Source organism: Gambusia affinis, linkage group LG05 (genome assembly GCF_019740435.1).
Source record: "Gambusia affinis linkage group LG05, SWU_Gaff_1.0, whole genome shotgun sequence".
Classification (NCBI taxonomy): Eukaryota; Metazoa; Chordata; class Actinopteri; order Cyprinodontiformes; family Poeciliidae; genus Gambusia; species Gambusia affinis.
The window spans coordinates 29,309,450-29,337,215 of NC_057872.1; the positions used below are offsets into that span (position 1 = coordinate 29,309,450).

At 38.5% G+C, this 27,766-nt stretch overlaps 1 protein-coding gene across 1 annotated transcript; it reads right to left on the reverse strand.

Annotated features, from left to right (window-relative positions):
- Positions 1 to 1,259: 1,259 nt before the first annotated feature.
- Positions 1,260 to 27,365, reverse strand: rgl2 (ral guanine nucleotide dissociation stimulator-like 2). The gene is made up of 20 exons (XM_044117109.1): positions 26,917 to 27,365; positions 24,121 to 24,278; positions 16,345 to 16,392; positions 15,872 to 15,955; positions 15,621 to 15,787; positions 13,415 to 13,471; positions 12,346 to 12,542; positions 12,096 to 12,106; positions 11,693 to 11,845; positions 10,419 to 10,522; positions 9,583 to 9,667; positions 7,170 to 7,232; positions 4,618 to 4,704; positions 4,509 to 4,541; positions 4,217 to 4,338; positions 4,059 to 4,145; positions 3,252 to 3,345; positions 2,864 to 3,088; positions 2,554 to 2,668; positions 1,260 to 1,944 (listed from the first exon to the last, which is right to left on the reverse strand). Exons 2-20 carry the CDS (start codon positions 24,268 to 24,270, stop codon positions 1,766 to 1,768), a joined length of 2,061 nt encoding a protein of 686 aa, XP_043973044.1. The 5' UTR covers positions 24,271 to 24,278; positions 26,917 to 27,365; the 3' UTR covers positions 1,260 to 1,765.
- Between the last annotated feature and the right edge of the window lie 401 nt (positions 27,366 to 27,766).

A 27,766-nucleotide genomic window follows, 5' to 3' on the forward strand; every position in this document is an offset into this window, starting at 1 on the left:
TTATGAAACAACCAAAGGAATGACAAATCTCACCCATAAGCACCAAAATCCATATAAAAGTAAGTTTATTACCACAAAATAAGACATCTGACAAGTAGTGCATAAATAAGTTTGATGTGAAACGGATCAGCGCTGGAGGAGGCAGTTTCCTCCACCTGTGTGTTCTGAATACATTGTAATGAAAAAGGTGAGCACCAAGCAGAAAAAGGCACTAAAAGAGTCTTTAGCAACAGCGTCACACCCACACATGTCATGTAGTATTACCCAGAATCCTCTCTCTGGTTCCTCACGGCTCCTCCCAGGCCTCAGCCAATCAGAAGGCCTCATCAGCACTGGGAATGATGCGTAAAGGCCAGAGGTCACAGGACTGGTCCGGGTTAAACTCAAGCTGCTGAACATTCAGGATAAAATAAAGAAAGCTCAGAGGGGAACCAACCTGGCAACCCGTTAGACCCAAACATATCAGCTCTTTGGTTCTGGAACGACTTTCTTCCTGTTTGAAGTTTTATGCTGATTTAGCAAAGCAACATGTTTTTTTGTAAAGTGCTTGAAGTTCATTTAAAGCTGCAGGAATTGTTTTCGTCCACTAGAATTTAGAGGAAACTTCAGTTTTGTGTTATATTAATTTAATGCACCGATCTACTTGCATATAGTGCTGTGAAAAAGTTTTAAACCTCACCCTTTCTTACATGCTTCTACATGCTTACATATTTCCTTCCACGCAGCCAGTGCTCCCTGTAATCTCTTAACGTTTCATAAACCCAGCTCTGAGGCTTCGGCTCCCTGTAGATTCAATTTGAAATTGGCCTTTTTTATGGCTGAATGATTAAATGTCTTAAACAAAAACATCTGAAATGGTCAAATACAGTACTTTTTAAAAAAAATTAAAAAGTAAAAATCTAAAAGAAAGGTCTTCAGAAGAATTGATTAATGCGACACTGAAAGATCACCAGAAAGTCAGAATGTCTGAGAAAGAAAACATGAAGAAATGATTGGTCGCTCCTTGCTTTTAGACATCCAGCAGAACAAATCTTTTTTCCTTTTTGTCAATAATGATTTACTTTGGTCAACAGCAGCTTCGGCTGGAGGAACATGTGACTCTCTGGGTAATGGGCGACCTGCAGATGAACTGTCTGCTGCTGGATGAGCCAGTCAGAGAAAAAAAATGTTTTTCTAGCTCTATGTTCCCACAGAGCCCAGAACGTTCATTTGAGCTGCAGAGTTGGTGAAAGTCCCTCTGTAGAATAAATGTCTGATTGTTGCAGCTTTTTGTTTATGTCGAAATGAAACAATTCATTTTGCCTGAGCTCTCTGGAGTCTAACAGAAATGCATCAACAGGATTTCTCAGATTAATTTGGAGCTTCTCTCATCATACAGACATAGAAGGTATATAAATACATACAAAACATGTTTATATGTCTCAAGGACATGCTTCAGTGTTTCGCTACACATCTATGCTAACAAATTCTGCTGAGTTGGCATGAAAAACAGAAACATTGAATGCTAGATGACCGGGCCGAAGCACCTGATTCTCTCAGTTAAAGGCCTCCACCAGCCCTTCCCTCCCAGTTTAATTTAGCAATGCATACTGGTTAGCAATTGGGGGAACTGGCCCGGTTCCTCAGCAGCAGATGTCTCGTGAACACGTGTCAACTTTTTTGCAGAACAGACTTGGTCGGGAGAACGAAGGAAGGCATGTGTAGATTTGTCCTTTTTGCACATTTATAGAGAAAAAAAAAACTGCCGCAGAGGACAAAGCTTGTGTCAAAACAAAGTCCGGACCAATCTCCTTCCTTTGGCCTTGATGCGAGGAAAAGTGGCGCTCGTCTCCGTGGTGATTGGCGAGCCAACCGGGGTGTTCCCGCCTTTCCTTCTCAACAGGAAGTCGACGCTGGATGATGTCATGGCATAGAAGACGTTTCCTGTTGCCGGGATGACCAGTTCTGAGTTAACAGAAGAGAGACACAAAGTATTTAAGGAAAAACTGTTTCCAGCTGACAACATGGTGACAGTGATGGCTGTTTGCTGCGTTAGCCAGAAGCAGCTAATTCACCGAAGCTATTAATGTAGAATTAAAACTGACTTTAGTGTTTTTTATACTAGAAAAACAAGTATTTTGTCAATTTGCTGTTCAGAAACAATGCAACTAAAAAAGTAAAGAATCAAGTTGTTGAAATGACAAAGTCCATTGATTGAAATGCTTTGTTGGCAGCTGAATAAAAGATTATGTCTGCAAACCAAGCAATGGTGAGAAGAGAAAATTCTCTCCAAAACAAAGTTAAAACCTGATTTCTGAGACTGTTGCTGTGGAGTGAACTTAGTTTCAAGCTTGGCAACATGGGCAACATGGGTCCTATTTTCTGTTTTTCGTCATTATTTGTATCTCAAATTGAAATGGAAATTTTAAAAATGTATTATTCTGATTATAATTATTTTAGATCCCAGATCAGATCAAATCACAGAGCTAAACTTTTATCATGCCCTTATTTATATAAAAGCTGCTGATTTGTTGAGCTTAATAATCACTGAAGGAGACAACGTGTTTTTTGTACCTTTTCCTTCAGGCAGAAGTTGTATCAGCTCGTATCTGGACGCCTGTGTGGGGTCCTGATTGTGTTTCTCTAAGGCAGAGCTGATCACAGCAGGGGTCTTGTCATTGCTCGTAACCTAAGTGGAAAACAGAGCATAACTGTGACACCAGTACAGCTTGATTTGCACTAATGATACGGCGGCTCTGATGTGTCCTGAGGATCTGATCCGATGACTATCATTACCACGGAGACGCAGCTTCAAGTGCTGCGGATAATTCAGGCCGACTCACTGCTGATGTGAATTAGAGTGAAATGGTTTTGAGATTTGTACCAGTATGCTTCTGTACAGGTTCCCATCCTGCAGGTCCATCCGTATCCTGATGATCCGCATGTCGGGCCCCGACCCCGGAACGTTACTGGGCAGGTTGTTGCCGCAGGAGGCTGATCTGCGGTGAGTTTTTGTGGGCGTGGTTGGGGTCAGCGTGACGGGTGTGGACTCGTTGGTTGGAGGGGACGTGTCGACGTCCAGGCAGGAAACCGACGGAGATCTCATGTGCTGCAACACAAATAACCGTAATCTCAGAGGGGAAATCTTCAAAATAAAGGAAACTAAAGCAAAAGAAAAAAAAAAAAAAGTCGGCTCTGAATGCAGCATCTGTGAAATGAGTTCATATAAATGCAAACCTGACCTTTTCTAATAATAAGCATTAGTGGATTACCTTTGTGAGTTTGGAGAGAAAGTTATTGACTGGAGAGTGAAAGTCGAAGAGGCTGTCGCCGTCACCAGCCAGGCTGGTCCGGGAGCTGCTCAGGCTGGAAACGAGAGCGAAAATATCACATAAAATATCGATTAACTAGAAACAGAATTAATACAAAATATCCTGGAAAACTAAATGATACCTGCTTCAACTTTGCATGTAAAGCAGTTTTCCCTTTAGCTGAGTTTTGCATTTTTTGATCCAAATCTTCTCCACTTAACTTTATTTTAACTTCATTTCCCCTCTGTAGGGAAACTAAGGCTATTTCTAAATTATATCTGACTCTTCAAGGACCACAAACCTCAAGCACCAATTTAATTTTGAGGTTATAATTTACATGTTCATAGATATTGTATTTCTGATCATATCTTGTTCAAAGTTTGGGCTTAAACCTGGCTGACATGCAGTGACCTCAAACAGGACATTGATGTTCAAAAACCTCCAGTTTGGTTCAACTGAAAGATCTCTGCACAGAACAGTGTGTCCCGGTCAATTGGATTGTATTTTTATTTACCTTAATAAATGAAATTTTCTTTAAAAACAGCTTTTTTGCTGTTTACTACAATTGTCCTTGTTATGCATGATTCTGAATCTTATTTGAAACATTTAAATCAAAAATAGAAGAATCCATTTTGCTCCCCGCTACTGTACATCAAATATGATTAATCCATTTAATCCTGACAATGGTGAGTGATTCCCAGTGAAATGGGCTTTAGAAATCATTTAAAAACAGGCATTTGCATCAATAAAGACTTCATGGTAACTCACTCTGAGCACTGGGTGATGATGACTGTTGGCATCAAAGATCGAGGACTCGGCTCACTGGGTGCTTCAATCTCATTGGACAGTCTGTAACTACAATTAGACATCAGTCAGTAAAACATAAACTGGATATTTTCAAATCTTAAATGCTCCTAAATGCGTACCTCTGCTCCTCTGTGAGCGTGGGCACGCTGTGGTACCACTGTGAGAAGGCCTCATCAGCGTGAAACACGCAGTTTTTGCAAGAAGACTGCAGGAGCCGGATTTGAGCTAAAACCTCAAATTCCTGTTAACGAAAAACTTTATCACCACAATGTTTCTCAAAAAAGGAAAACAGCCGACATGTCCACTGCAGCTGCTTTTTTCTTGATTCTATTTCTGCTCCACTCGTTTTAGACTTTAACCCCCCTTTATTTGTAGCAGAGAGACATATATTTTGCATGTTGTGTCACTTACCCTTCTCCTTTTGTCAAAGTTGATGTAGCCGTTCTGCAAAGGGAGTGACAGGATGCGTTAGGTCAGCCTGAGTGCTGTTACATGGATCCCACAGAGGAGATCAACTTACATCCAGCCGGTCTTTGACTGCCGTGTCCAGCATGATGAGGTCTGTGAGGAAGATTCCCAGGTAGGGCACGGTGCCCTGAGCGTTGGACTGGGATTAAACAAAAAGGACACACATGTTTTTCATTAGTTCCCCCTGAGGTTCTCACTCAGCCCACCAACAGATGAATTTCAGAGCAGCTGCCTGCAGCTATTTCTCACTCAGAACTCAGCTGAACACACAGGAGCGTACATCACAGTTCAATGTCTCACTTTGTTGCTCGATTCCCTTCAAGAATCCTCTTTACAACGACAGATCCACCTGCAGTTCAGCTACAGACCTCACTACCAATGACTTATAGCATTTAGCATTGTTAGAATAGTAGCCAGCTTTAAAACTTTGTTTTACCTTTGAAAAGTGGATTTTCATGGCAATTTGAAAATGCACATATGCAACACCTTGACAAAATATTTATACCACTTAAATATTTTCACACATCTTTTTTTTGACATGCTGAAACCTCTGTAACCTGTAACCTCTATAAAAACATTGACACACTTAGCTTCCCCTAATTTAATTTTTATACAAATAGATTTTTTATATTTTTTTTTCCCTTTTAATTGACTTCGTATTGCCTTGTTGCTGAAAGTGTGCTATATAAATAAAATTATCTTTACCGTTGCCTTTTAGATTCTAAAGTGCTAATTTACTTTAAGTTGAATAAAGTTCAACATCAGTGTTGATGTTTCGGTTACAGACTTTTTTTTCAAGCAGTTAGACGTTAATATTCAAGCATCTGTTTATGCAGCAGTTTTGTTTCCTGTCCTCACTTCTCTTTTCTTTTTTAAAGAAACTTTAATTACATTAGTAATAAATATGTTAATTATTTTGACAAATAGTCTCACAACGCCCCAAAAATTGTCTGGCTTTATAGTAGCTACAAAAGCTATTAAAAGAAATATTTGAAAGAGAAAATGCTAGTAAAAAACAATTCTGTTTGTTTTTTAATGAGGAAAAATTTTATTGCATAAAATCACTTTGCCACTTTTAGTCTAAGGTTTGAAGTATGAAAAACTATTTTTTACATGTAAAATAGATGAGAAATGAAACATTTTATGTTAACTTTCAATAATTAAAAACCAAACATAAATTGAGGCTAATTTAAACACTGTCTATATTATACTTCACTTTTAGACTCCAGTTTGAAGTATGATTTTTTTATGTCTTGATAAATATTAATTAATATTTCTAATCTATTTGTATTTTACGTCATTACACTTCTTGATCAGCGTGTACATATAATGTTAGGCAAAAATATTTCCATGCCAGATTCTGTTCTAACAAACACAGATAAAAGTTACGCATCAAAGGAAAGGAAACAAAATGAATAAAAGCATAAAATATTTAGTTTAAATTAATCCCACACTTTTGACACTTTTCATGTTTTTCTTTCTCTTCTTTCCATTCCTCGCCGCCTCCCTCTGTTGATGCTGATAGCACTTAGCATTCGTCAAGAGCTCATTGTGGGTAGTGAGAGTGTTGTGCAACACAAACAATCATCTGGCCGGAACACAGCGTGCTAAACAGTAAAACTTAATTTAACAAAGCCTCGATAATTTGCTGTTGACTTTCTGACACATCTACTGTTTTGCTTGTAGACCAGGGGGCCCCAAAGTGGGTTCTGGAGGGCCGGCATCCTGCATGCTTTAGTTCTCTCCCTGGTGATAATAACACCAGGGAGAGAACATTGTCATACTTTTCAGCAGCTCAATGTTCTTCTTAGGCCTTCTAACAGCCATCATTTGATCCAGGTGCGTTAAACCAGGGAGAGAACTAAAGCATGCAGGATGTCGGCCCTCCAGGACCGACTTTGGGCACCACTGTTGTAGACTAAAAAATTAGACAGCACTTCATTTTTCTTGATGTTTTTTTCTTACAATCTTTTTTCAGAATCAGATGGACTCTGAAGGTGACTTCCAGTCATGCTAACTTTTATATACATTTGTCTCACATTTCATTTGTCGCACCCTTTTCCTTCCTTTACTGTTTAGCTTTAATGTGATAAAATGTGAAAAAAGTGCAAGAGATGGGATAACTATTCAAGGTACTGTAACATCCACGCTTCCACAAGCCTTAAAATCCACCTGAAATGTAACCTCTAAGCACAGAGCGTTTCTGTGCACTTTTACATGGTGTTGCATCATGCTGCAAATTTCAAAAAGTCGGCCATGAAGGCCTGTGGGGACGAACAGCCCCTCAGGCTAAAATGTTTAGTATTCACCGCAGACGTGGGCCGTGAAGTTGGTGAAAATACTTCTCCTTTATTTGCCGGTACATCAGAGAGGTCGTTTCTAAGCTGCTCCTAAAACGTCTTGGTGAGGTAACCCTGAAAGCTTGTAGCAGTCCGGTGAGAACTGTGGATGTGAACTCAGCGTTTCTGAGTGTTTGAAGCTGCAAGCTTTCATCCTCCTGCAGCTGAGATGAGCAACCAGAACCTCCCAGCTGTCAGGAAGATGTTGGACACGATTCTCCTCTATCAGATCAGCCTCTATCAGCAGCGATTCCCCTCTACTCACCCTGCTGCTGTGGTGTCTATTGTTGATCCTGTTGTCAAGGTTGGCAAACTTTGAGGTTCCCTCCTGCAGGACACAGACAAGGGGAAACTTTCCATTTATTTACTTGAGTCTAAACAGAAGGAGAACTTTTATAGACATGTTTATCTTATATTATGCATCAGATAAACATGCAGTTTAGTTGAGCTAGTTTAGCTGAATAAAACTAAAAGTCACAATGCCATACATATATTCTGGGCAAGATAACTGTTATCTCAAATTGTTTTCTTGTGCTGCAGCCAGTATTTTAACAGCTATACTTGGATTTGACCTATAACAGTAACAAACTGATAAAACTGTGTATGTTTCTTCTCCGCTTGAATAATGTCCAGTTATCTGGTGAAAATAAATTAACTATAAGAATTTGGAGAATTATAAATGTGCAGTCTGCCTTTTGGCCACTTGGGGGACAACAAAAAGAAACCTGACATTTTCCTATGGAGGAAGATTAGAGCCACTGACATAAATGTAAGAGAAGAAGAACCAACTTTCTGGAGGAATAATGTCGGATTTAAGTGACTTTTATGTAGACAATGAAATTTGGAGTAAAAAAATCTCTATTTGGTGAATAAAGTCAGAATAATTAGGGATTTTTTTCAGTGCCTTTTATCCTCTTCGGTAGTATCAACAATCTTTTACCACGGAGAAATTAAAGAGCAAGAAAATATGACTCATCCAACATTACGAGTGTTACGTTACATTTTGTTGCTGCAACAAGATGGTGCAACATTGCAAATGGATTTTCCCTCTTTTTCTTAAATAATCAGATCTTTTCATTGTTATATTACATTTCACCATTGAATAAAGCCAGCTGACCAAAAGGTGAACCAATAAACCATTTTTAAGGTGCTTACTTTTCCTCATTCTGCTCGTATTACTCTGTCTTTTTTCTAGCTATGCATAGTTAGCATTTATTGCTACAATTAACTTTGTGATCTAGCTGGTTTTTTTATTCCTTTGCACTTGGCCCAGTGTTTCTGTGGTTGTCTGGCTCTTTCATGTACTCTTAACACTTTCTTAGGACATTTCTTACACAGAGAACTTTTTACTAATTGGTGTTGAATGTTCAGAAGCTTAAGTATTGTATTGAATTGGAATTAACTGGATGATTTAAATACATTTAGACTAACTTATATACAAAATTTGTAAGATTTGAACTGAACGAAGTTCTTTGGTCGATTTTAGTAGTTTATTAGTTCAACCAGACAGATTTCTTCTTCCTGGAAAGGATGTTAACATTTTGCAGTCGCCCTCAGAGAGCTTTGACTTGGATCTCACAGGGAATTGGTGAAAATAGCTAAAGATTAGGGTGATGAAACGGAGGCTTTCCAACCTCAAAGACTTGTAGTGCATCATCAAATATAAATTGTAAGAAAAAAGCCAGTCAGCCATTATAAAAAAATCTTTGATCAAAGTTATGCCCTCAAAAACACATATATTATTGAACAGTGTATTGATAATTTTTAACATAACTTTTTATTTAAAATGTAAGAACAATTGATTTTTTTTTAAAGTTGAATCTTCTTTTATATTGTAATAATATTTTTTGTGAGATGGTTGGTTAAATGCTAATTATTGAAATTCAAATGTGCCAGCAGCATGAATAATATTGAGCTTTTGTTGCTTTATGGAAGTTTTAAATATCTTTCTTAAATTTGTATCTTTTCTCAAATAAATGGTTGGATTTTTCTAAATATTTCAGTGTGAGAAAATGCTGCTGCAATGAAAGTTACCTTTAGAATCAGGTTTTTTTAATGTCTTTACCAGAAATGCCAGTAATCACAGAGGCTGCTTCGTCATTCCTGTGATGTTATCGCCAACGCTGGGAAAGCACTGAGCGTTTGTTTCTTGAGGGGATTTACACAAACTGTAATTTGCAAAACTCTGTTGTTGCAAAACGACCCAAAACAGAGTTTAATTTAATCACTGCAATACTTTGCAAACCACCTCCGTTTTTTTACTCTACACGTAGCAACCAAAGCGTATTAAGGGACACAAGAAAAACTGCAGAAATAAGGACTTTTGAAGATTTTTACGCGAGACAATGAAAAGATGAGCAGTAAAAACATCAGATGGCAGTCAGGAGCGCCGATCTCAGAAGAAAATAGCTCTGAAACGAATTCAGAACATCACAAAAAAGAGCTGCTGAGATCTCACTTTTTACGTGTTAATCTGCAAACAGCAAATCTCTAAATAAACACATCAATTCACAATTGACTGGGTAGTTTCATGCTGCGCCGTGACCCTGAGTGCTCAGATTCCTCACTGAAGCAGATGAGATTAGATCAGCAGTTTTAGCATGATTCAGCTTTCCAGGCACACAGAGTAATTTATTTCCACTGTCATTAATGCGCTCTTTATTCCCACAACAACTCACCTCCTTCAGGAGTTCTCTGCTCTGTGAATAGTTGTCCTTGTCTGAGAATATTTCTGCCAGCTCCTCGTATCTCCTCAAGGCCTCTCTGTGAAAGAAAACAACTGTCAGTGGAAGATTCATGTGTGTTCTTGAATTATTCAAGGTAACAAAAGTGTAATAAAGGAAGATTGTGCAACCACAGCTGAGGGTGGCAGAAAGCTGAAGGCATATTTAACCTGGAAAAAGGTTTTATATTCAGCAACAGAGATTTAAACTATATTTTTTATATTAACTGGTTTGGTGAGTACTAGACAACTCCAGATTCTGACCTTCATCTTTCCTTCATGTTAGATTCACAATTAATTAAGAAAATAGATGTCCACATAGATTTTGTAAAAACTTTATGAGCTACAAGCCTCAGATGAACGAACAAAGATCTGAGAAACAGAACATGTTGATGAAAGTTTCAAGAAAGCCACAGTTGAAGAAAACTCAGATCAAAGCTGGATTAGTTTTGCCAAAAGTCACATGGGGAAACTCTTTGGTCAAGTGGAAGAAAGTTCTTTGGTCTGATGAGACCAAAATGGAGTTATTTGGTCATCAGACATGACTCTGTTTGATGGATATCAAAAACTGGTGGAAGCATCATCTTAAGGGAATGCTTCCCAGAAGGCTTGTAAAGACACAAGGTAGAATATATGTAGCAAAATGCTTGGAAATCATGGAGCATTGCAAGAGAACTACAACATCAGAGAACATTTATTTTCCAGCAAGACGACGACCTGAAAATTCAGCTAAAGCTGCACCAAGAGCATTTCTCATTATCTGTTAATGAGAGGAATTCGGTTAACCCACACCTGTCCGTTTCCTGCCAGGTCTTCCTCAGCCTGTGGATGGGGTTGCTCTGCAGCGCCGACACGACGGCGTACAGGGAGGAGAAGTTCTTTCTGGCTCTGCATTCCTGTTCAAAGACACAGAGCAGAACTGCTGAATAAAGGCCTTTGCTTGAAGTCATGCTGCAACAGAAAACACCTTCGGATGTGGATGTGTGTGTGGGTGTGTGTGTGTGTGTGTGTGTGTGTGTGTGTGTGTGTGTGTGTGTTGCAACGTCTATCTGGCATTAAGTTACACTTTCAGTTAATGACTCCACATTTCCAACAAACACAGGAAGTTACCTTTTCGTTAAATGGGAGAAATAAGCTGCTCCTGTAATTCAAACTGCAAGCTGTATTTGATCCTAAAGGTTTTTCAACAGCAAACTGATACTAATATTACAGTTAAGTTTGATATTTTATCACCATTTACCCACAAATATGTAAATACACAGATGGAAGTGAATGTAATCAGAGTCACTAGCTCTTTTTAAACTCTCAGTATTTCTAGAAAAAGCCAGGATGAGTTTCTCTTTTTGCATTTTTTTTCCTGAAAACAACCAAACAACCAGGTTTCTGCACAACCTGTTTTTCTGTCAGCTACTGTTATGAATGAGTTCACTTCCATTTGCACGCCTTACCCTGAGAAAAGGGTAATGTGAGCTAAGTTGTGTGAAAAGGCCCCACTGGAATATTTCAAAGCTTTCACGCTTCAATTGATGTGCCAACACTAACTTTTTTAGAAAAGGTACTTTTTTTTAATCTCCCATAATATAAAATAATGTGTCTATGTAAAACATTTTGATAAGGCAACATTTTAGGGCCATTGTAAATAGAAAAGAAAAAGGAAGAGTATATTTCTGCCCATAAAACTCTGAAACTTTTAGATTACTCTCAGAATTTTCTTAGAGAAAACAAGAACATTCTAGAGTTTCAAATTCAAACTTTTTTTTAAACTGAAATTTTTTTGAAAAAAACATGAAAATTATTCAAAAAGTTACAAATTTGCAAGAAAAAAAAATGCAAGAATTTTTAAAATTCTAGAATATTTTTAAGAAGAATCTCCAAATTTCTAGGTCAATTTTTCTAGAAACATTTTCAACTTTGAAAACTAAAAATTTTTCTGGAAAATTTCAGTGATTAATCACAGAATTTCAGAGTTTTTCTTGGCAGAAATATACTCTTTTTTTTCTATCTACAATGTTCTCAATGCGCCGTCGTAGTTTGAAGATCTGATGTCAAGGTCTTAGTCCGCTGACCTCTGCAACACTGATCCATTTCTCCAGCAGTCGTGCTCTCTGTTGGGTGCGCAGCTTCGTCGGCCAAAGACAGGATGCTAAGACGGCATTGGCCAACTTGTTGAATTGCCGTATGGTGGCCCGGACAGACCAAGAGTATAGAGGAAGTCTGACCTACATGCTGAGAAGTGCTTAAACCAGCGTCACTGACAACAACAATCAAACTCATTAGGTTGTGTTTCCCAAACTCCTGTTGTTGTGCAATCAAACTAAAGCTCCAGCTGGATTTGAGGCTATGCTGCCGCCACATGATCAATTTACTGGCAAACAGCATGAATAGGCAGGATTTTGAGTTAATTAGCTGCTTAGCCTGCTGCAAAATAATCAGTCATCAAGATTATTCATTCAAAATAATCTTTTAAACCTTACGGAGAACTGAAGAGAGGTAAAGATAGAGCTGTCAAGTCTTTTGCAAGGAAATAGTTATGTTTTCTAAAATTTCTTACAAAACTTTACTGAGGGAACAGAAAAACCCTTAGCATTCATGATAAGTATAAGTGAATATGAACCATGACAACATGTCTAAGATATTTCGTCATTTTCTATGTTATCTGCATTTGTGATTTAAAGTGGAAAGAAAATTTCTGTTCATTTGAGCAGCAGTTAAAACAGACCTCTGTGTTTGTCGGGGAGCAGGGCTCTCTCACTGAGCTCCTCGGCCGTCCGCAGGAGGCGAGCTCGGAGCTCAACAGCAGACGAGGAGTCCTGAGGCAGCAGAGGAGCCAGACGCAACAGACGAGAGGGATCTTCCAGGTTCCTGAAGTCTTCAGGATACTCCGAAAGCCACGTGCTGAACACAGTACACACTGCTCTGCATGGACAGGAGGAAACAGGAGATATATTAAAAAAATACCTGGACTACTAGCTTTAATTAAAATCTGCTTAGAGGCAAAAATAACTTGTGAGAAGCAGAAAAAAAGTTGAAAGAAAAATAAAATATTCAGGGTTTAGACGGTGGTGGCTTCAAAGTCAGTAATTTAAATTAAAACAGGATGTGGTAAAAGAAATATGACTGTATTTGAATAAAGAGTGCATTTAAAGTAGGGATGCACCTTTTATCACTCTCATTACCAATACAGATACCTGAGGTTTAGTATCAACTGATACCGTTTGGAAAAGCAGCACTGAATTCACTTAAAATGTTTCTTTCTTTTAAATACAAACACAAATGTACTGTGTTATATATTTACCAGTACAGCACACTTAAATACACAAACAGCTTCACAAACTTAGTCACACTGTAAAATAAACAATAAGGAGACTGAAATTCACAAAAACAATAGTTTGACTACCTTGGTTTACATATTTGTTACTGTATTAAATAAATAATACAGCATGATGTCGCTCAGAGCACAAAGCATAGAACTGGACTCAATAGATCTGTCCTTAAGGATCGGGCAAATCCGTAAGGACAGAGTTAACCAAAATATCCATAATAGCCTCATTAACCACAAACAGCCATGTTCACATCTAATTTAACTCACTTCACTGGCTTTTATGTAACAGAAGCATATTACAATATATTACAAAATCTTGCATAACCGTTAATACTTCAAAGCAAAAGTAAAACCAACAGTCAAATAAAAATTCAATCTTTCAACAGCAGAAGCAAGAAGCAGAAGTCGTTACATGTTTTCTCGCCTCTGTTTACGAGACATAAGGTGCTTTTTTTTTTTCACTCACTTGTTGAAAGATTGTCTTGTCTGACTTCTCTCGTTGTCCCCAGGCGGATTTTCTAATCTGTGAACGAGAAATAAAAAGTTCATTCAGCCAAAAATAAATAATAAGATCTTTCAGCAGCAAACACATTCATCTAGGAAATGCAACAATAATGAAACTTGTTCAAGTGGCAATCCTGTGGTGATATTCACACCAAAGTCAGAGCGCCCCACAGTGTGAAAGGTGTCAACGGCATTTCAAACACCACAATATGAAAATATTGGAATCTAATTTCCAAAATAATAGGTCAGGCTAATGTTATATTAGCCTCAATAGGAAGGCTAACATTAGCCTAATGAGCTCCAACACTCGACACAAAGGTTTTTCAGTTCTGCTATTACAGCTATACTAGCATGTTTCCTCACAACATACATTTTTACTAAAACTACGGGAGGCTTCTGCACCTCTACCATCAGTTTCAGTCCATCTTTATTCATAATCCATTTACTGTCGATGGACAATGATAATAAAGATTTATCTATCTATCTATCTCAGACAGTTTGAATGGTTTGACATCACCATCAAGAGGTTGTAGCATTAGCATGTGGACAGCATTGTCCTCCTTTTTCACACAGCACTAATTACCATTGTATGATATCATGTAGATTATAAAGCACCACCGTCTTTTGCACATTCAAAACAGTCAGGGAGCAGCAAACACATTCAAATCTCACTGCACTCTTGATGAACCCCAAAGGACCTCTCACTTATACTAATCCTGGAGAAAAATGCTCAACAACTGCATTTCTAGGAGAGACACCAGACTGATATAGGTTTTAAAAAAGCTGTAAGAAACTCCATGCAATGTCTCAATGACTTTAGAAAGAGTTTTCAGGTTTTATAAATTACATTTACAATACCTGATTAAATTTGCATGCAAACCAGAGTATGTTGCATAACATAGTGCAACCTAAATTTGGTCTGCATAAGAAGAATTTCCGAGAACTTAAAGTGTTTCTTACGGTGGCCGACAGGTGCAAATGCGCAGCAAAAGAGAAAACATGCAAACAAAAAAAAAGACACCCCCGAATGAAATGCAGCAAACAAAAAGAGAGACGCAAACAAAAAAGATGACGCCCCCGAATGAAATGCAGCAAACAAAAAAGAAAACACCCCCGAATGAAATGCAGCAAACAAAAGAGAAGCAAACAAAAGAGAATGAAATGCAGCAAACAAAAAGAAAACACCCCGAATGAAATGCAGCAAACAAACAAAAGTGTAGCGGAAGTGCTCCAGACCATTAGGGGGAGTCAAAGAAAATAGTATTCATTTCTATGGGACCAGATGCAAGATTCAGAGAAAGAAATTTGAAAGAAAGTAAAGGTACGTATTACTATATTTCTTTTCAGATACGCTGTCTTTTATAATATTATAAATATTATTATAATATGTCTTCTTTAATAACGTAATATCTCTTCTTTTATAACATTATAAATATTATTATAAATATTATAATATAATATGTCTTCTTTAATAATATAATATGTCTTCTTTTATAATATTTGTAATATTATAAAAGAAGACATATTATATTATTATAATATTTATAATAATATTTATAATATTATAAAAGACGGCGTATCTGAAAAGAAATATAGTAATACGTACCTTTACTTTCTTTCATATTTCTTTCTCTGAATCTTGCATCTGGTCCCATAAAAATGAATACTATTTTCTTTGACTCCCCCTAGTGGTCTGGAGCACTTCCGTTTTCAACACTTTTTGTTTGCTGCATTTCATTCGGGGGCGTCTTCTTTTTTTTGTTTGCATGTTTTCTCTTTTGCTGCGCATTTACACCTGTCGGCCACCGTAGTTTCTCGCTTCTTGAAGAAGTGCCAAGGAGACAGTATAAATCAAGGGGTAGAGAGAATACCAGGAAAAGGAATGTTGAGGAGGAAATATTCCTCTAGGAATCAGAGCAGAACAAATAGGTCATTTTTCTTTGTGCTGAGAACCATTAGTGTGCATTTATGGTCGGATGTTTTTCCTCCAATTCAACACAGAATAAGCCGTCTCTTGTCCCAGAGGAGTAAAAGTCCGACCAGACAGGATCAGACTGAATCAGTCAGTATGGCCGACCAGACAGGAAGCAGCTTCAGTTGCTGCAGATCGCTGCAAAGGAACTGCAATAATACTCTATTTTTAATCCTCGACTTTAACAGTTACCTACCTGTCAATGAGGATGTCCAGCACTCTCTCTGTGGAGGTGAAGGACCGATAGGTGGAGAGGAAGATGGAGATGAAGGATGAATCTCCCAGTGAGAAAGAGTGGAGGAGGTGGAGCACCAACTTCTCTTCCGTTCCAGCTTTCACGCACTGGGAACGGGAAACGGTGGACTGGAAGTCAACAGGAAGAGAGGAGAAGACACTTGACATGCCTGCAGAGTTTTCTGAAACAGAGTCAAATTTGAAGTAGCTTACCACTGGACTGTTAGGGCCAGCATGCTGCTGTTTGACCACAACTGTGTAGACAACCCCTTCCTCCTCCTCCTCCACCACAGTGGACTGTAAAGCAGGGAAAATGCAAAGAAAATCAGATTTATCTATGTAATTTATCTACACTCTGCTTCCAGTCAGCCAGACTTTGTTTTGATCCTTTAAACTGATTAATTCTCAAAGTTTTCTGAAACTCTTTTTGTGTTTGGATAAAAATAAGGAGATGATTCCCTGTTTTTACCTTCAAACTAAACACTCTGCCGTGTTTATTCTGGACAAATGCCCCCCATGTGTAATGAAAACAATGCACACATCTTTGAACTCATTTCCTACATGTAGCTAAAGCGACCCTGGTTTAGCCTGAGGGAAAGTCCCTGACACAGTTACCCCATTTTGCTGCCCTACTAACGCTCAGACCCCAGAGTGCAAGCTGCAGTGTGAAATCCGGCCATTCTTACCAAATCCAGAGGACAGTACCAGGTAGTCTTCATGGGTGAGGACTCTGCCTGAGAAGAAGACAAAACAAATCACATCATGAGGTTTCATATTTGAAGGTTTTTGGATGGTAAAATCTAGAAAATATTTTGGAAAAATAAGGACAAAAGGGCAGAACAAAACTGGAGATCAAAGTTTTAAATGTTTTAAAAAGTTAGGCCTTTGAAATGGATGAAATTTCTCAGATTTGAAGAATAGTTTTGGCTCTTCTTTCCACAAGAAGAGACAAAATGACTGACGTTTTCTTCAGTTTGTGCCTGTTGATGTGCAGGATTAAGGAAGGCTCCTACAACATCCTCTTGACTCAAATTCGACTCATTTGAAATATTCTGGTTGCGGTGTCAACCACAGTGTGCAAAAAAAAGAAGTGACTGTCAACTCTCTCAGTAAGGTAACTTTGTTTTAAACTGCAAGCAACCTGACTGAATATTCAGTGAGTACTAAAGCCACACTAGGATTTGATTTAAATTACAAGAATAAAGTCATATTATCATGACAATCAGAACATTAGTGAGATAAAGATCCAATGTAAAAAGTCATTAAATTACCTGAAAAAAGTCGTTTGAGCAAGAGTAAAGCGTTGATAATTATCAAAATCTGGCGTCATAAGCTGGTCTAGTCCAAGATTCTTCCTTCAAAATAGACACAATCCTTTCAAAATCCTGCTACTGATAACAAGTTCATTATTTCCTTATTTGTAAAACTGATCTGAAAACGGTACTTCACAAAATGCTCAACATTCTTCATTGTAATTTTCTATTATGTTTTATGGAGGAATTAGAAAAGTCATAATAACAAATTTTAGAACAAAAATTATTGCAATAAACAACAATATTGTTGTTTTGAGACTATTTTAAGTAATTACATGGATATCGGTCTAATAATGCAAGTTTGCATGCAAGTAATATTTCTTGTCATTCTTGTTGCTGCAAACCAGCCAGTAAAACACCTAAAAAAAACATCCCAAAAACAAATAATGACTCACATGCCACCACATGCAGACAACCTTTCTAATCAGCTCCAGTCCAGTATGATCAATACACAGAAACCTGCCTCGGCAGCATTAACGCTCAGGCTTATCACACTCACACACACACGGCTCTTGGGTTGCAGGATCCTGCAGTCAAACTCAGGTTGCACAGAGCTAATGAGTCACAGCTCTTTCTCAAAGAGAAAAGAAGTGTGATATGTGCAGCTGCTCTCCAGAGACATTTGAATACTGCCAAAACAGACAGAGCGATAAGAGGCGGATGACCTATTACTTAACACGAACTGCACAAGTGGTTCTGTATCACATGTTACAATAAATCATGTTTTAAAAATGAGTAAACATGTTCGGATAATTTTTTTGTAGGTATTTATCGTACAACCTTCAAAGTTTTACAAAAACATTTTCTTTTATAACTTCAAACAGAAACAGCAGTCCCTTTCTTTCATCCCTTTTACATTTCTACACATAAATAAGAGACCTTTTTTTTTTACTGAAAAGAACATAAAAACCATGAAAGTGAGCAGATAAAGAGGATTTTTATCCCAATTTTCAGAATGAAAGAGTTTAAAATGATGAAAATAATCCTTCTGTATTGTTGGTTGTATTTAGATTGCAACATTTAACTGCCACATCAACAAACATTGGAGTTTATTTATGTTGTGCAAGAGCCAAGTACTGGGTCATGCTTTCCGAGGTGCAATCTTCAGGCTCCTTGGTGTGACGGTTCTGACTGAGTCTCTGTGAGTCAACGGTTTTGATTTCCATAACACAATGAAAACACCTTGGAGACACACTCTAATGAGAAAAACACCAAAATCCTGACATTCCCTAAACTTTGACAAAAGCAAGTGTTATTTTCCAAATATAAAATCCCAAAAATCCAACTCAAGTTAGGACTTGAAAAGGCAAGTTCAAGGTCCCAGAGCGAGCTTAGTGTCCACGTTCACAGCAGCAGGAGAGACATATGGTCTGACCCACATCAGGTTTATGGTTTAATTAATCACAATAAACCCATTTAACCTCCAGTGGCCTCTCTCACGTTGCCAGAACTTGGACTGTCCGAAGGTCAGCGGACGCTCCTTACATTCAAAGGGCATTAGAAACAAACATGTTGATCCACCTCTGGATTTTCTCTCAACCCGTTCTGGACAAACCTGCCGACATTTCTGTCTTTTTCTATGAACTCAGCACATATGCACACCGAGAGCAAAAGAGAAAACTGTCACAGCAGTTACCTCGTCCCGGGCAAGTACAGGCAGGTAGGAATCCTTGAGCTTCCTGGAAATCTTCAGGATGAAGCTGTGAACATTTCTCCCATTTTCTCCTTCCCTTTTCATCTGCGCTTCCCTCGTTTCCAGAAATCCTCAGAATCCAAACCGATTTCTGCAGGTTTATCTCGGTAAAGCATGCCTCTCTACACACACAACGCCAGGCTTTGTTACACACCTGAAGCAGGACTCAAGTCAAGTCCGGCCCCCGGCAGGAGGCATCATATGGACACACCCATTACACACACAAACACACGCCCTCCCACACACACACACACACACACACACACACTCCGCAACACTTTAAGAACGTGCAGGTGTCCATAAAGCAGTTAAAGTGAATTACTTTTCTTCTACATGCATATTACATATGCATAAAAACGTTTGCATCAAAAGGATAATATATTCACATAATCAAAGGCCTTCATCAGTGAACACACACATGAGCACACACACACACACACACACACACAGAGACAAAGCCCTGAAGCCGTTTCCAGAACAATGCCCCCTCTCTTCCAGTCTCCCCCCTCTCCCCTGCTCTCCTTCCCTTACGGATGACCTTCCCATGTAGATAAACCAGTTGGACCATGTATCCGCTTTAATGCAGTGCGACATTCAGCAAAGCACCTGCCTTAGGCTTATGCTATCATTTAAAAAAGCTAATCTTGTGTTTGTAAGCTATAAAAAAAACCTCCACACACTAGTAAGGAGGCTGTGTTTGTTTAAACAGCTTATATCATTAAAGAGGAAAAGAAAACTCATGACATCCCATTTTTATAACTCTGAGACTGTGAATAAGAGAGAAAATGTTCCAAACTCAAGCCGTGAACTGTCTACACCCGCCTATCACTGCAGGGTTACAGTCGAGAGGTGGCGTAAACACTAGGAAAACACCCACACTCAAGCTTTAGGACAATTTAGAAAGACTAATCAGCCTCTCATGAATGGCTTTGGGCTTCCAAAGCCATTCAAATAAACACCAGGCAGAAAAACCTAAAGTCAGGATTCAAACCCAAGACCTTCTTATTGCAGAGCAATAGCTTGAACAACAATGTGACAAAGTTATTTACAGCTAAATAAAACCAACCAAATAAGTGAAAACTTCAATTGAGAAAACATTTTCCTTAAATAAAATAAATAAAAATGGTAATTTAACTAAAAGGAAATATATTCTCAGTTCATAAAAACTAACTAAAATATACTGAAATTATGCAGATATAATATCCTTTGGTTTTGTGTTCATGGATATATTTATTAGCCTTTCAAACTGATGTGAAATGTATTTTATTTTTATGTTTACAACATAAAAATAAAATACATTTTTATTGCTCAGTCCTCCTCCTGATGGTGCTTATGTTAGTCTGCAAAATGGTGACAGCAAAACTGGGGAGAAAACGTCACATCAAAAATTGAATACATTTTTTGAAAATGGTACCTTCTGTTAAGCATTCATTATCCAATCGATTTATACATAATCATAATATAATATTTCACCTTTTGAGTTCTGCCACTAAAAGTGAGCAGAAGCATGACAAATCTAAACCTACTGTAACCCTGTTGTGTATTCCTATCTGAAGTAAAGTCGTCTCTGGTCTGCGTTTACCTCAAAGGAAACTAGCCTCTGCAAAGTTGTCTTTTTCCAGACGCTGCTTCTAAAACCTCTTCATATTTTTGAGAAATGAAATCATTTCCAGCAGAGCACCAGTCTTCTGAAGTCTGACTAAATATGGGTCAGTTAAAGCAGAACCTTTTTCTTCTTTGTCTAGTTCTTGACTTTTCAACGACTACTTGTGGATCAGAGTTGTGAACACAGGCTGCTGCTGAGAATCACATGAATCGAAGTGCTTTTAAAGTATTTTGCAGCTTTTCATCTCCTGGGTTTATTGAAAAAAAAAAGCATCATCCATGTTTGTACTGTTTGTCAGATCGGATCTACTATTGGAGTCCTTTGCTCTCTTTATTCTTAAAGTTCCCTCAGTTCCCCCGGTTACATACAGGAAGCACATAATAAGTGGAAACAAACACAGGAAGCAGGACATGCTGCTGTGTTGAAAAGCTATTTCTCTTCCTCTCTCCTTCCATCAAAACTAAAGCTGCTTTAGCTTCTCCTAAGCGGCGTCATTTATTAAACAGCACCAAATGAGGAGGGAAATCTTTAATCTTTCACCACGTGCCATGAGACTCCAACCTCCAAAAAATAAAACAGTTCCACCATTTTTCCTCACTTAAAAGCCTCCTGGTTAACTTTCTGTGAATATTTTAAACTGTTTGTCCAAACTTGAGGTCACAAATGCTTCTGGAGGCTTTATTTAAAGATAACCATTGTTGTTTTTTTTTTAGTGTTCCACAGACCAGACCTCTTCCTTCCTATCTTTCTCTTTGCTCCTCTTTGCATGCTTTCATCTATTCATTCCCATGGTGCCTGTTATCTAAGGCCTTTCAAGTAAAACTTGTGCATGCTCAAGACAAACAAGTTATATTCTTCAGTCCTGATTACATTGAGAAATATTAGTAAAGGAGCAAATTAAGGTTTAATGCAACATTGAAAAATGTGCAGGCATGGCTGAATCTATTGTTACATTTCTGTTTATAATACTTCAACTAAGGAAGCTTGGAACTGGAATATGACACTTTTCTGAATGACTGGCATGACGGTATACAAGGAGATCCAATAACTATTCCTCTGAAATAAAAATATTTGCATTGCATTTTAGAAACCGGCTACAGGAACAGGTGTGTTCACTTCTACAAGGTAAAACAAGTACAACAATTTCCCCAAAATTGTCTGAATCTGAAAACTAAATAAACATCCTTTAGCCGGATTATGCTGCTTCCAGGAGATCATTTTCAAAAATAGCAACAAAAAGAGACAAATACAGATGGCCATGCCTTCAAACCATTGTTGAATCCACAGATGACTTTTTAAGCTTCTGACAGGTTAATACTGAAAGTATGTATTTTAAGGCAACACCACAATCACATCGTTTCCTTTTGCAACATCATGGGGGGAAAAAAACAAAAAAACAAAATATCAAGTAGTTTGGTTCATCGTCAGATACAATTACACACCTTATGAAGAGCATGATTAAGATGCTGACTGAAGCTGATAAGGAAGTTTTATTATCCACAGCAAAATGAATTCTTCAATCACCAAATCAGAAAGGCCACTCAGAGAGAAAGAAGCCATCAATTCAAAGGCAACTTGGACGGCTAGAGGGCATCTTGTACATTTCACTGAAGGTTAAATGTCATAATTTTTCTATATATATTCTGTGTTCTGATGATTTTGAGAAAAAAAAAGGGGCCAAAGTTTGCAGGTCTGATATTATCAACCCAATAGTAAAGTACGGGAGTGGCAGCATTATGTTGTGTGGTTATTTTGCTGAAAGAGGGAGAAAAATCATCAAGAAGTTTGGGCTCATGTTGGTCATTGTGTTGGAGAGGCCAACACAAAAACCCTGACATTAGTCACATTGTGGAAACTACTGTAAGAAAAGGAAACTCAAAGTTATCTCTCATTTTCTGGCACGTTAGAAATAGAAATCATTTTCCTAACAAAAATATAAAAAGTGAAGTCTAATTTAATATGAGACAGTGTATATAATATTCTGTTTTCAGCTGTAGTTGCTGCATTCGGTCCAATCTTGTAGCAAGAACATTTTCTATTCTCAGCTGTTCGATCACTTGTTGGAGCACAAACATGTTTTTTCTGTTTCTATTTGGTATAATAACCGTTTTATAATCAATCGGCAAGCTTCATTATTCACCAGAGGTTATCGCTCCTGACTCAGATATCCAAGTTTCCCTTATTAAAGTATGAGTAAAAGCCTGTATTGGATTCCACTTTACTGAATGTCCTTGGAGACAGACTGGGAAACTGGATAGCATTCATGGTGAGAGCAGGTGTGCATTGCCTCAGCTGCTCAAACCACATCATGCATTATTCATTGGAGCCCAGCAGTTAACTTGTGACATGAGAGGAAATGTGATCATTTTAGAGAGCCAAGAAACCAAAAGGAGTTTCTCAAAAGTTCAGGATGAAGTTAAACAATAGAACCACAAGCAGGTTATCTGTTGTGAAGAAAAGAGTCGGGATAAAAGGTTACCAGCCAGCTGGTTATTTGTGAAAATACAAGTCAGAAAACAACTTCTGATCTGACTATGTTAAAATCACTGTGAGGCCATCTGTTCAGGCCTCACTAACTCCCACTAAACATTAACAGAACTGAATGCTCCTGTTCACATATAACAAATCCTGAATTACTAAACTCTGAACTGTTTAAAGACTGAGTGGCTTGATCAACAACACAATGATACCAACTACTGTTGCTGATATGAATCTGTTGCCAAGACGACAAAGGCATTTGTCAGTGATGCAAATTATTATCCAGTTATGCTAACAATCGTTATAACAGAGAAAAGTGCTACAGCTAATTAGTTTTAGCGTATTAAATAAAAGGCAAAGAAGTTGACAAAATGCTAATAATGTACAGTTCTGAGGCAGCTCAACAGTAAGCGTTAATGTCAATAATAATGTCTCAGAATATTTTCCAGATTTTTGCAAATATTTGCTGATTTGCATTAAACATAATAGATGAGTTTATTGAAGTAGTTTTCACAGATTCTGGTCAAACACCAACCAGGTAACCTCTAAGACAGGGATGTCAAACTCCTGTCCTGGAGGGCCGCAGTCCTGCAACTTTTAGATGTGCCTCTGCTGCACCACCTGAATAGAATAATTAGGTCATTAAGGCTCTGGAGAACTGATCTACAGGATCAGGAGGAGGTAATTAAGGCATTTCATTCCAGTGTTTTGTACCTGTGCCACATCTAAAAACTGCAGGACAGTGGCCCTCAAGGACCTGTGCTCTAAGAGATTGTTTAAAATTATTATTAACTTTTTTTTAAAATGCAAAGTAGCATTAAAAATAACTGACAATTGAAAATTATTTGAATAATTTAGTTAGTGTGTGCAATTTCTGCACAGGACTGCTTGGATGCACTATTTAAATAAGATGTTATATTCTCAAAATCAGCATTCGGATTACAAATTGTGAATTGTTTGGAAATGTATTACATCTTTTCATGACTAGTACCTGTGGAGCAGATTAAATGTATGGAAGAAAAGCAGCAGGTTATGTACACATACGCTCCCTTTATTTACGTCACATTGGCTTTATTTCCTCTGTTTTCTGAGAACCAGGCAACCGCATCTGATGTTTATTCAACAAGCTAAAAACTAAACACAGATCATACGGTTTCATGTGACACTGCTCTGAATGCTGCTAGTTGTGATGAAGCCTACAGTGTGTAAATCACTTTAAAATGTGAACCTCGGAGAACAGATGATATCAGAAGTGTCGTTCATGGTTTATAAACGCCCTGAATGTATTCACAGAACTGAGCCGCGGCGTCTGCACCAACTTCCCTTCACAAAGTTCTGCTACCCGCTGCAAGTGGAGAAAAAATAAACATACCTGTGAATTTTCCAGATTTTCGCTCCTCCCTGACTGGCTGCTTGGAGTTCCCCCGTCAGGCGATAAGGGCCGGTAGCCAATGAGAGGCACCTCGCTTGACTCCACCCCTGGCACGTTATAGCCACCTATTCGCAGGTTACGGTGGAGCATGGTGCCGGCTGCCACAGACAGGAAGAAAACAGGAGACAACATTCAATGGTCAACTTTTTACTTAGATCATAAACACCTAAACACAAATCTATTGCTAAACGTAGCGTCGAAAGATCTTTTTTGGAAGAATATAATACAGTTCAAGTCAATTGATTATTACCTTCCCAAATTATTTGCATCTTATGACAATAATTGCCTACATATTGAAACCTGTATGTTGGAAGAAGTCTGTTTGGGTGTCACACTGATGCACACAAGAGCTCTTCCTTTACCACTCCGGTTTTAAATAGAGAACAAGCACACAGGGGAGGAGTGCAACAGGGTCACGTGCTAAGTCTATTTGGCATGCAAATGCAGAATTACATTATCTGAGTTGCCAGGAACACAGCAGTCCAAGGCATACTTAGTTTGACATTTTTCAGATAAGTATCTTTCTCATGTCTGGATCAGCAAATAATTTGCATCCCTGCTTAAAAACAAAACAACCGACTGTGAAAATTGTGGAGATGAACAATCCTTTACCAATCTTCATGTAGAAAACCAATTTGCAGTATTTTGAAAACACCGTGATTATAAAGTAATTCCAGTTTATTTTCCTCCTGGTTTCCTGTGAATTTCAGCTGTAATGTTACATCATAACACTTCTAAGAACAACAGCCTGGCAAAAAGGAACCTTTTTTTTGTGGTGCGTTGCAGTAGTGCCAGGAAATGGAAATATCTGAGTTCCTAGTTGTAAGTTTGAACTGGAACTCCACCTGAAGTTTGATATCCCACTCAGAAACTGGGAGAAACTTTGACTGCCTTCAGTTAGAATATCAAGATGGCTGCTACTTGCAGCTTTAGTAAGTAAACTCTATTAATTATATTGCTAATATTTGTTGTTTAAGTTGTTTATCCACATTTAATCACTCACACAACTAGTACTTTTTAATGTTTATTTAAATGTGTATATCACAAGCGTCAATTATAAGGGACACCAAAAAAAAAGAATCAGTAATTATTCTATTTTGTTTTTCAAAAAAATAAAAATAGAGGATTTGTTTGCTTTTTTTTTTAACAAAAAGAAAAAGTAGAAAAATAAAGCTTCCTCAGTAGTGTTCAAACAGGATTGAAATAGTGCTGGAATGAAATCTGCTAAGTTCAAGCGAAGCTCAGCAAGGCAAAAAAAAGAAGTTCTGTTCAAACAATGTTGAAGAAAGAACTCCTTGAATATTAACTGCTTGTTGCAATAAGCAATTAATAATTTAATTGTATGATGAATTTAAATGATCATTTCCAGTCTGATGATTCATAGTCTTTATTTAATTTTTCCAGTTGTTTGTAACTTTTATTTATTGTTTACAATATCTTCTACTTCTAGTGTTAAGTGTCCTTCACTAAACTGATGTTTATTGCACTTTGAGAAGGCAAACACGCATTGTCATGTAATTACCAATATTTTACTTGAAAATGGTCTCAAATTAACAATATCTATTGTTTATTGGGATAATTTATGATCCAGCAGAATCTGTTATCATGGCAGGCCTACTTGCATTTAAATCTGTATTAATCAGGAACTAAGACGCTGTATTAGAGTTCAGTTCATGGCAAATAATTACATTTGTAAAACCAAGTTGAGCTCTAGAACAAAGTTTGAGCTGAAAGGTTTATGAAGCAATTCAGTAACTTTTAAGGACATTTCTGATGAAAGAAAGAAACAGTGGAGTTAGTGATGGGCGGCAGGCCTTGACTCATTTGTTTAACTCAGTCGCTGTCCCGGAAAGCAGGCCAGGATTTGCATAGCAACCTTTCCTTTCATTTCCCTTTCCCTCTTCGGTATTTGACGTGAAGATAGACATCGAGTAAACACTGTTTGAGGAAGAAAGGTGTAGGAGGGATAGAGATGTTCTAGTTGATAATGTAAAAGCTGATGAATACTCTTGTGTTGTGATTTTAGCATAAAAGGTTTTGATTCTGCTTGCTGTGTAAAACCCTTTGACTGTTCTCCTGAGGAAGACATCCAGAATCATTTTTATGAATCCTATAAGACTGCATCAGCCTCAGCCTGGGTAATAATAACCTTCTGAATCAGAAAATAGCTCCAAAAAGCAGACCCAACTTTCTTCTTCTTTTCTCCTCGATTCATGCAGCTGCCTTTGTGCAACACTTTGTCTTACATCATCCCGGATTTGCTGTAAGATTTAAGATTCTGCTCGGTTTCTCAAGAGAGCAGCGTTTCAGTCTGCATGAAAGGGGGTGGAAAGGTGGAGGGGTGGGGGAACAGGCTGCAGGGGAAACAAGGCATCAACAGTGCAGCATGTGCTCTCACCAACGGCTGTGCAGAGGTCTGAAAGGCTGCTATTCAGAGGCTCTGACCAAAGCAAACAGCCCACAAATGACTGAGGTATAAACACACACAGGCACATAGAGCTGGACACTAAATTTACACCCTATAGTGGCATTAGATATGCTTCAGATATGCTCAGTCTGGATCCTTCAGAGAGAAACGCTTGAAGCTATGAAGGTTGTAAAAGTTTCTGCGTGCTGACACTCCCATTAAAACACACAGCAGAGAACTAACTGCTTCCTACTGTGACTCAGATACTGTATAGTCTGAATAAAACAGGCAAACAGAGGAACACAGATCGAGGCGGCTGTTGAACTCACTGAGAGATGGGTCGCCACTTATCCAACTGTCAGACGGATCAAAGGCAGCATCTCAGGACCGCTGCCGGGTAAAGAACGGCGGCTCGGCTGGGGGAAGTCGCGCCCATCGATGCCACGGTCACCGCCGACAACCAGGAGGGAGTTTCCGTCCCTTACCTCACCTCTACGCCCTCCACAGAGTCTCCCCCTCTCTATCAGCGTCCCCCACACCTCGCGTCTGTCCAGCTTTCAGCAGCTGATAACGCACTTTGGTGTGGCAGAAAACTCTCTCCTCCTCTTCCTCCTCCTCCTCCTCCTCCTGCCGCAGCCGCTGCTGCTCCCCCTAACGTCGCAGTTCCTGGATGCGTTCAGCTCTCGGAGCTCTAGTAACAGATCCGCCTCTCTGGGTGGCTCACAGCGGCGGTGTGAGCCGGACACGCACACAACGCTGCGCCGTAACCGCAGACAGTGTGCCGCTCACCCGGAGAGTTGGAGCAGCTGAAAGACGCGACGCGGACGCGCTTTACGCACCGCCGACCGGCGCGCACGTCACGTACACTGTAAACACGCTCTGTGTGTTACCACAACAAGGCGCTCTGAAGCACCCTGAACTTTAATCAGATAGATTTAAAGGTTGTGGTCTGGTTGTTATTACATATTTAAATGATAATGATAATTTATTTCAGACAGACATTTCATCAACAAAACATAATGAAGACTTTCATTTTTCTAAGACTGAACACAAATATACTACATGTAAATACACCACATGTTCGGTGTCTGTGAGTCTGAAAAGGAGTATGATGAAGTTTAACTTATAGTCATTTCCCATTCAGTAACTCATAACACAAATCAAAATGGATACGCAATA

Bases quoted from the DNA above. Each gene is read 5' to 3' on its own strand.
- rgl2 (XM_044117109.1), bottom strand. From the start codon at position 24,270: ATGCTCCACCGTAACCTGCGAATAGGTGGCTATAACGTGCCAGGGGTG. The intron at 4,146-4,216 runs GTACGCATTTAG...GTCTAATTGTAG, and splicing joins ACGCTCACAGAGGAGCAGAG to TTACAGACTGTCCAATGAGA. The intron at 3,346-4,058 runs GTGAGTTACCAT...TCTCGTTTCCAG, and splicing joins ATCATCACCCAGTGCTCAGA to CCTGAGCAGCTCCCGGACCA.